The sequence below is a fragment of the Aulostomus chinensis genome, chromosome 7 (assembly GCF_037954235.1).
Source record: "Aulostomus chinensis isolate RoL2024-O1b breed Wild chromosome 7, RoL_Achi_v1.0, whole genome shotgun sequence".
Taxonomy (NCBI): domain Eukaryota; kingdom Metazoa; phylum Chordata; class Actinopteri; order Syngnathiformes; family Aulostomidae; genus Aulostomus; species Aulostomus chinensis.
Window position 1 is genome coordinate 25,322,776 of NC_141326.1, and position 10,002 is coordinate 25,332,777.

Consider the following 10,002-nt stretch of genomic DNA (forward strand, 5'->3'; position numbering starts at 1 on the left):
CTGAGTAAAGAGACAAACACTTCTTTTTTTTTTTTTAACCCAAACGTAAAGGTCAGGCGACTGTTGGTTAGGTGGTTTTTGTATGAAGCATTTCAATGATGGTTTCAAATCCAAGCTCGAGTATTGTAAGCGTGCTGCAGCCGCAACGTATGTGGGACTTAGATTTCGCTCAGAATGGTGGAGGTAGACTTCAGCGGCGGGTGAGGGGTGTAACAAATTGAGGGGGACAAGTGGAACAAACCTGTGTTTATTTGTTACTGTATGCTCGCCATGCTCTAAATTAGACGTCACCACTGTTTCTTGTCACTAGCAGAATAACAAGTGTGCTGTGGGCCACAGAGATACTTAAATTCGATTTACTCGCTCCAACATGATTTAAATGAGCCTCCTGGCTCACCCAGACAGATTGACAATGTTGTCTTTATCTGCGCTTTGTTTTATTTTTGGCTGTTTACTCTGCATCTCTGCTGTCATCCCTCACAACGGCTCTAAAGGCTTCGATCTTCAAGATCTGGAGAGAATGAGCATTCTTTTATGTTCTAAGTGCTTTATATGACAAATATGATACGGGATTTAAGGAAGAGATGACAGGTTCTGCGTTGCCCCGTTCTTCAGCTGCAAAGAGCTCTTCAGGAAGAAGTCAAACCTGCAATCTTACAACATGAGACCTCGCACCGAACTAAGAAAAGAGGTGCACCCCTCCTCTTCGGGGTCAGAGTCGTTACACGCAACTTCACGCACAAGCAAAAGGCTTTTTGTTGGATGGAGGCTGGCACGTACACAGGCTGCTGTGTCGGCTTCTCTGGCTTGTTTGTGCTCTTTCAACATGTTAAATGGCCACTGAGCTGACATGAGCTCAACACCCCAGATCCACTATTGCTGAGTCCCACGCTGCCTTCCGTTAGTCCCCGCGGTCATCCAAAGAGACTCAACAAACACAACAATGGCCTTGATGAAGGTATTTAAATATTTCAAAAGGTCCTTGATGTTTTTGAATCTATTTTCTCGAAAATCCCGAAGGAGGTACATCATTTTCTCCGTGTACTGCCGTGCTGGCTCTAAGTGTAAAGGAACTGCACTTCCTGTTCACGTTCTTCTATTCTCAATTCTATGCTCTTTGACAGTTTAAGGAGAGTTTCATTTGGCGAGAATAAGCTGGAGTTTAGTTGAGTTTAGCTTAGCATAAAAATGGAGGCGGGAGAAAGAGGCTGTCGCAAGCCACTGTATATTAGGAAACATGTTAGGAGGAAATCATTGGAGGGGCTGCGGAGATAACGTGACTATTTAACTATTCGTGAGGCAGCAAAGTGTCCTTTTTACATTTCAGATTGTGTGCAAATGAAACACGGTGCTTTAACAGGTGACTTCAGTTTCGTCGTTTTACGATTTTATTTTTTTTTTGTCGAAATTTTGTTGAGTATATCGACATCAGAATTTTTACTCCCAGATATTATTATTGGCTTCAAACTCCAAAATCTGGCTCGAAGCATTTCAGCAGCATTTGTAAGAATAACAGGCCTTATTCATGAAATGCTCTGAAAGAGTAATTTACTTTTTTAGCCCTTAATTTAGTCTTACAGGCAGGAATGAAAGCCTGATATTATTTGGAAACACCTAGGTCCTGACATCATCTTCAATGCACAGACACCACAAGGTCAGTATGACATGTTTAAGTTTATTTTCTCAAAGATGGAACCTGCATCACTTTAGTATCTTCAGTTTTTGTCCCGTCACATCTTGCAAAGTGATCCTCAGCTTACTAACTGCGATGGCAAATCTCGCAGCAGTCCAGACAGAACTCCAGACACTCCGTTGGCTCACAGCAGGACTCGAAGAGGACCGAGTGACAGTGGGCGTGGCAGTTGAGCTCCTCCACGGGCGCCTCCTGGATGGCCGAACAGCAGCGGGAGCATGCGTGGCAGCAGGAGGAGCAGATGTTGTGAAGGCAGGAGGAGCAGGCCTCTAACAGACCCAGGAACAGCACAGAACACTGACAGGAGAGGCACGCCAGCAGCAGGTGAAAACAGGAGTCTGGGAGGAGAAATGAGACACATCAGTGATTGAAACAGCGCATCAGGGGTCACCAAAAGCTCCTGAATCCTCTAAGAGCCCGTCAGTCACCATCAAACCCAGGATTAATAAGTCTATTAACCCTAAATTAATCTCTCCCGTGTTTGTTTGTTATGCAACAAGAACATAAAAGAGAACCAACTATGCTGCCGTGATCACGTGTGATTGTGTTTACTTAATCACAGAGCCTTGTTCAGTCCTCGGGGGAGAATAAAAAGGCCACAAAGGCTGCCAGTGATGAACAATAACTGGGAGGAAGCTGTCACCAGATAATTGCTCTGCTACCCCAATTAGGTGCACATGAAATTGCATACATTAACCTCCTTGGTGTGTTACAGTTCATCTCTGGCGAACTGTTGTATTATTACTCATCTGCTGTTTTCATCCTCACAAGGACCAGATAGCGAGTGAGCTCATGCAAATGGAGCTGTTTTATCCTGTTTACTCAAGGAAATAAATGAAAAGGAGACGCCACAATTCCCCGGGGAGTGGGGTTCAGCGTTTTCCTGCTTAGCCGCCCAAATTATACACCCCCCACACATAACTTATGCTAATACCTGCGCGTAGAAGAAAAAAAGTAGCGTTATATGGGGCTTCTGCATTGATTTTTAATGCATAACTTCATAGAGAATACAACATGGACACAATGGTAAACAAGCGGCCCGTCACATGCTTTGATAAAACTGCCAGAAAGTGCAGCAGCAAACTTTTTAGAGCTTCATTTGATGATGGTTGGTCTTTGGTGGCGACAGAAAATTCATTCGGATGTCATGTTGGGGATGTTGATAGGGACGTGAAGTTGTTAGCGTTGTTGGGTCTGACTGTCAGCGGTATTACACAAAAACTAGCGGCTGAAATTCAGGAAACTGGGTGAAGGAGTGGAACATGGATGATCTCTCTCTCTCTCTCTCTCTGCGCGTTTGTGTGACTTCATCAGGTTTCTTTCTGAGTGTTTGACTGACAACTTGTTATTGCAACAGCACCCCCATCAGCTACAAGGGGCTCGTTTAGCTCACCATACAGGCAAAGACGTCAACTCACAAAGCTCTTGCTGCCAAACCGAATCCTGCTTCGGTGTAGGCTCGGAGCAGACATCTGATTTATTTTGGCCGTCTTCAGTTGATGCAAAATGAAATCGTTACGTTTTTGCACGAACCCAGCAGTCTGCCGTAGTTTTGTGAAGGATATTTTGGATTGAGACTAATTTTAGCCATGAAATTAACCACTTAACAAGACAGCAAACCTGAAGCACCCACAGAGCAGCTGTGCGTGATCGGCCAAACGGCTCACACGCCTCCGTCTTCACATTTCTCATCAGATTTGGTCGCAATGGATCATCCAGCCTGTCCTGTTTGGTTTGGGTCCAGTTCTACTCGGTGACTCACATCTGCCACAATCTAGCTGGAAATTGTGGATGCTGGAAAAAACTGTTCAGTACAGTTGTTCCCAGTGGATGCCGTTCAGGTCCAGGCTAACAAATGCAAGGAAAACATGCACCAGAAAAGCCAACACCGTGTGCTGCTCATGTATGAGCATCACAATATCTGCAAGGGAGCTGCATGACTGTGCCTACCGCCACTGTTAGCAGCCGGTTGTTGTGAGCCGGCCGAACTGCCCCGGCTTCTTCTTCTTCTCCTCCTTCTCTTTCCTCTGCTGCTGCTGCTGATGGTGTGCACCGATGAGCTGGACCCCTGCGTCCGGCTCAGGCTCGGGCAGAGAGGGGGGTCATCAGGGATGGTGAGGCCACATCTCGGGCAGGTGGGTTTGTGAATGTCACATTGAGGGACCCCTGTTGCTCCCTGGGAGACGTCTGCATGCAGAGCAGCAGGAGACTGAGGTTGTTCTACAGGCACAACAAACAGTAATGACCATATTTTCTCATCACAGAAGAGAGATGGGAAATTTTGACATTGACAGTTCAGTAAATAAAAGCTGCATTTTCAAAAATGAGCAAAGGGATTGATGAGGTGGGCTGTCTGCTCACTGTGGAGGACCTTGGCGCCAGAGGAGTACCGTTTTAGTATATTTTCAACATTTTGAATATTCAAATTCAATTGTTTTTTGTTTGTTTGTTTGTTTCATGCATTGGTTGAGTAATGTGCTTTACAAAGAGCCTTTTGAGCTTTTGTTAACCGGGAGTTAACCGGGGTCACCGGCGGGTGTTTGTTGTTAACAGGACAAATGGACAGATTTTTTTGTGAAACATGGCAGAAAAAAAATGTAACATTTACTGAAAAAAGTGATTAACTATTGGAGTCAATTCTCTTCCTTGATATAACTTTCCATATTACCCCAAGAAATTGTAATTAAATTAATGTGGACCGTGTATTTTTAATTAGAAAGACAAACATCAAGCTCCAGGTGAGCCGGAAGAGAATTCCTGAACAAATTTTGCAAATACAAGTATTTTCATATTTCCGTATCCATGTAGCCTGCTTGGGGGAGCCACGCTTCCTCTCAGGGATTTCTGGTTTATAATTTGATTCAGCAGGGAATCTGCAGCCCATTTGGGGCTGATTGGTTGTTTTCCTCCCCCCTAATGTTTTGCAGTGTATCACATTTGGGTTTGCTCACACCTGCAGTTACACACAACACACACAGAGCAACGCTGATGTCCCTTGACCTCTCTTCAGCTCTGCATTTCTTCAACAACATCACATCTTTTGACTCTGGTCACTGTATTGTTAGCTGTCCAGGTCTCAGTGTTTCCACGTACTGGTGATGAGGTCAGCTGGGGTGGTATTTCCTCTCTTAATGGGGTCACATGCTGGAAGGGTTTCCGGTGTTGATTTTAAAGACGCACTGCCTTGAAAAACATCAAAAGAGAGTCAAGTGAGCCGACAGTCCTTAAGGCATTTCACATGAATTTAGCATTGAACGTTGAGATGAACTTCCCTGGATTTAGAGTGCAACAGTTCTGTCCTCGCATAGATAAATGAGGTGTTTCCTGGTCCCACTGCTAAAATCTTACATTCGACTTTTGTGGTGATGAATCCAGCACAAAATATGCTTACAATCCTCTGACTGAGCCAAAGTTGTGTTTGCTGTGTGTAATGTCAGATCGTGAGCACTTGCCTTCAGATTGGTTGTTTGGTTCCTCTGTGTCGTCCACAGGTAAATCCTGGCCTGGTGTCATGTCTGATGAACATGTCTGCTCAGGATCTCTGTTACACCTCCTTCAACCGATCACTCGCTTCATCCTCCTGCTTCTGACCACGCAAAGAGATCAGGAAACCACCACCAACACCCAACATGCCGGCCTGAGTCACCACACTGGAGACTGTGAGCTGGACTGTGTGTGCGCGTGTGTGTGTGTGTGTGTGTGTGTGTGTGTGTGTGTGTGTGTGAGTGTGAGTGTGAGTGTGAGAGTGTTTTGTTGTCCAGTGACTTAATAACTCCCCTCCCCAGCAGATCCTACAGTAGCAGCTCTAAACAGCACAGAAGGCTCAGGCCTGTTTGTGTGCCGCCTCTGTTCTGCTTTTAGTCACCTAACACAATGGAGATACATACCCCACAAGTGTGTTAGCTCACACTCAATTATGCACGCGCACACACACGCACGCACACACACACACACACACACACACGCACGCACACACACACACACACACACACACAGCCCAACTCTCAAAATGCTTTCATTATATAAAAGAATGCAAGTGATTCAAAGCAGTTAATTCAAAATAAGGTTTTAAAAAGTACAAGGACATGAATGCAAGTGAGGTGTAACATGAAAAGAAATGCAATTTAAAGCAAAGCAGACTTTTTTTTGATACAGAAAGTAATCATATTGCATTTTGCAAAATCACATGTTCTTTTTTACAGATTATTTGTACAAATACAGCAAAAAAAGCAAAAGCGAAAAGTTTTTAAAGAGGTAATTTTTTCCATTTTGACAATACAGAAGTGAGATAGCAGCGAAAAAATCGTATTCCTCGCTCAAAAAAATCCCATGAATAATATTTACTCCAAATATCACACATGTACAACCTGCCAGCAAGTTCATAACTTTTAGCTTTGAAAAAAATATCAAATCGGTGTCCCCTGACTGGCTTTAATAGCATCTCATTTTCTTCCTGCAAAGCCGAGGAAGTTCACGTCCATCACCTGAGTATCGAATGGAGGCTTTAAATCTGGAGCGGTAACAAAACCTACCACAAAATAATTTGCAGCAAATATTTTATTAGCGAGTCCACGTGAATTCTATGTTTCCATGTGATTCATCCAAGCAAGAAACAATCACAGAGTTTTGACTCAAGAAAACCAAATAAAACCCATTTAGATAAATAATTAAAGTGACATATATGTTGGTTTATGGAAGTGCTGTATGACTTCACGATTGGACTGGTGCGCGACAGCATCGTCATTACGTCTTGATGAGGAGATGAACCAGATGAGAGCAGCCCCTTTTCCCGCGGCTGTTGATAAGTGCTGTCAAAAACATGTTGACTCGCTCGCCTCACACTGAGTGTGTGGCACATCAAAGCAACACATAAGTGAAATTGTTGAAGTTGTCGAGCACCGTGGCAACTTTCAGTCAGTAAACACAACGCACGCGGAGGCAATCACAGGAAAATGTCATCTAATGGGCTGACAGCGAATCAAAGGAAGCCCTGAGAGGCAACAGCAAAGCTAAAGCTAACTCGTTATCAGCCAAGACAATTACTGACATTAGTCAAAACAAGGAGCTGGAGGAGGCCTTTGTTCTCTATTTGATAGTTAAGTCTGCAGCTTCAGCTTCATTTCACGGTGATCGTCAGTAGATGAGAGGGTGGCACGCTGCTGGGACTGTTTATCCAAAGATGCTGTTGTTATTTTAGCAGTTTTCATGATGATTTGATTAAAAAGCGAGAAATTAATCTCCTGTCAGTGATCATCAGGAGACGAACAGCCAAGAATATCACCAAAAAACTGACTTGAATGAGACGCTCAGATTGTGTTTAATGAGCTTAATTAAAACGCGTCATGTATGAGGTACCTACTGTTTTAACTAGATAAAGCACATGAATAAATATTGCAAATTACATATTGCAGCAGTATGATCAGATTTTTCTCTGATTAAAAAAAACAGACATTTCTAATTTGAATGAGCTTTTATATATATAATCTTATCTATAATCTAAATTCTCTGGGCTGAAATGGAAACATCACACCACATTCAGTGTGTTACACGTCATATGCATACATGATTGTTCTGCTCAAAATGAAGTTTCTAATTTTTTTTTTTAATTATATGATCTTTTTTTTTAATCTGGTGTATTTCAGTGTTAATTACACTTAGCTTTTCTAAACTGCATCATCTAAAACTAAATGAGATCTAATGACAATCAACTAGAATGAAACATTACTAACAAAAAAAAAAAAGCATTTTAGTCAAAAGACTCAAAAACCCTAAAGAGGCACATTATGGCTGATCTCACATAATTACAAGTCAATTTGCAACAAATTAAACCTGATTAAATCTGATGAAACCTATCAAGGACATTTCACACAGGACTGGGATTAAATTTTAATAAAAAAAAGAAATAGACAAAACTGAGATACGGTGGTGGTCATCAGTGCAAAAAAATCCAGTTTCATGTTTTTAAATGGATTTATTTTACAAGTGCAATCAAGACACTACAAGGTGTAGAATTCCTCAAGAAAACGGGTTTAATTTCTTTGTAAAAATCGGAAATACTCAACAGTCTAACCAAACCAGGTGGCCGACCTAACAGTGAGTCACATCTGAAGTTATCTTGGCAAAAACTGTTACAGATGAATACAAACGGGTTATTTGACAATGTCATTTTTGCAAGATCGGCATTATGGTATTAATGACATCTTAACAACAAAGATTAAATACATTTTCAAAGTGGTGTGTTTTGGACAGCAGCTGATCTGAGTTCCTCGGGAGGAGCGCTGGGAACAGTCTGAGGTGGAGAAGTTACACGCAGGCAAACAGGAAAACACGCACTGACACTGATTCTATTTACAGATCCAATCCTATAAAACCTGCTTCTAGTTGAATATTTCTTCACACAAAGGCACCACAGCACAAATTTCTTGAAATACTTCAGTGATACGACATCTCTGTATTTATGGTCATATGTCATTCACCCTCTCTGTACATCGTTCAGTTACTGGTAGACAACGACAGCAAGTACACACGGTGCTAATCTTACAATGTGATAATGCTGTGACTTAATTGCTTTGGCTGGTGGGACACAGGTCAAACATAAGAGAGCTAATTTTCCCTATCATGCAATACTATTGCCTTTCTAAATGCAATTTTTCATTTTAATATCTGAATTGACAAACTTAAAAAAAAAACACAGTGAATAAACTATATTTCATTTAGTATTTGATAAAAAAAAAAAAAAAACGGCCCAGAGGCTGACAAGGTGGCAGGTCGAGCGCGGAGCCTACAGGGGGCGCTGCGTTACGACTCCTTTGCTTTAATGTTGAAGTCCCGGAAGAAACCTTCAACATTTACTTTTTTTATTCAGGCTCACTTTGTAACTGCAGTGTGAAAATGAACTTGATGGTTCGAAGTCTGAGAAAGGCCATGCTTGCTAGATAACTTGTTTTCTTCTGATAGCAGGTTTATTTGGGTCGTTATCTGGAGAGAACACGATTTCTCCAGATGTGGTTGACATGGTTGAATACTTGTGTCTGACATCAGCCCTCAAGGTCATTGATTAATGAGTTGATCGGGAATGTGCGCTACTGGAACTGACATTTTCATCTTGAAGCTTCATCGGCAGTGTAGTTGCTTGTTGGGTCTTTGTTGTTGCCTGATCACATGACCACCGAGGTAGACGCCGCAGTTTCTTTGTCAACTTTCTATAACAGCGAGCAAACATTTTCAGAATCTGATCTAATAATTTATTTTTTTTAAGTTACTTTTACTGAAACAAATATAGTCAGAAAAAGGTTTAATCAGAGAAGGAGATGCTGTGGAAACGAGCTGTCGGGGGAAATGTGGTTACCAGGCGGACCGGTCACAGCTGCTGCAGCCAGCATTTATGTGATGAGTAATCCCATTTCCCGGAAGGTGCAGTAGATGAAATAAAAATGACAAGAACTGAAGTTCTAAGCTTTCATATGCATGGTCCAAAATTCTATTAGCTTTTTTTTTTTTTTTTCAATGTGTTTGATTCTGGTGACAATTGCAGGCCGTCTGGTTCCTCGTACAGAAGACTCTTGGAGGTAAACTGTAGTCCACATCCCTGACTGGTGTGTGTGTGTGTGTGTGTGTGTGTGTGTGTGTGTGTGTGTGTGTGGAGTCATTCAAGGTCATTTTCAGTCATGTCAAACTGCAAACCAGCAGCTATGACTGTTGGCATCAGAGATTCTTGGTCATTCATATTTAAAAAAGGAGGCCTGCAAGAGATGAACCACAGAGACATGTTGAGCATCTACTGCATCACATGCATCCTTCTAATGAGGCGACAGAACTCACTGCTGGACTTGTGCGGGGGAGTCTGGGCTGCTGTCTGCTGCACCGTTCTCCTGGATTCCACTCTTTGAGTTTCTGCTAACGCACTCCCTCTTGAATCCGGGCAGAACCGCCTCCCTAAACACCGTCTGCAAAGATCAAAAATCAAACTGTACCTCCAACAAATTCCTGTAATGGCAGAATGTCACACCCGAATGTCCTCTCACCTGTAAACTAGTATTCAGAGCGACACCAAAAGCAAGGCTGGAGGGCACATTTTTGATCAGCGTTGGACTCCTGCGGAATAACAAAAGTATGTCTAATTCATGCCTGACAAAACAATAGCTGGTGTATGTTCATCAAAGCAGTTTTAGGTTTGAGGGAAGGTCAGTGTCTTTGTTACGGCAGAATTAATGAGTAGGAGACCTTGTACGGAAGCCTTGCGAGAGTTGCCAAAAGTATTCTATTTTTCACTGATTTATTCCCACCTTGAATCAAGAAGTAAACGTTAA

At 42.4% G+C, this 10,002-nt stretch overlaps 1 protein-coding gene across 2 annotated transcripts; it reads right to left on the reverse strand.

Annotated features, from left to right (window-relative positions):
* Positions 1 to 1,542: 1,542 nt before the first annotated feature.
* On the reverse strand, positions 1,543 to 5,349 carry LOC147259250 (uncharacterized). 2 transcript variants are annotated; one of them, XM_086207881.1, is made up of 4 exons: positions 5,142 to 5,349; positions 4,787 to 4,872; positions 3,644 to 3,880; positions 1,543 to 2,031 (listed from the first exon to the last, which is right to left on the reverse strand). In XM_086207881.1, exons 1-4 carry the CDS (start codon positions 5,204 to 5,206, stop codon positions 1,760 to 1,762), a joined length of 660 nt encoding a protein of 219 aa, XP_086064007.1. In that variant the 5' UTR covers positions 5,207 to 5,349; the 3' UTR covers positions 1,543 to 1,759. The 2 variants fall into 2 exon arrangements, with proteins under 2 accessions (XP_086064007.1, XP_086064006.1); XM_086207880.1 differs by having other exon boundaries at positions 1,573 to 2,031; positions 3,644 to 3,913.
* Positions 5,350 to 10,002: the final 4,653 nt, after the last annotated feature.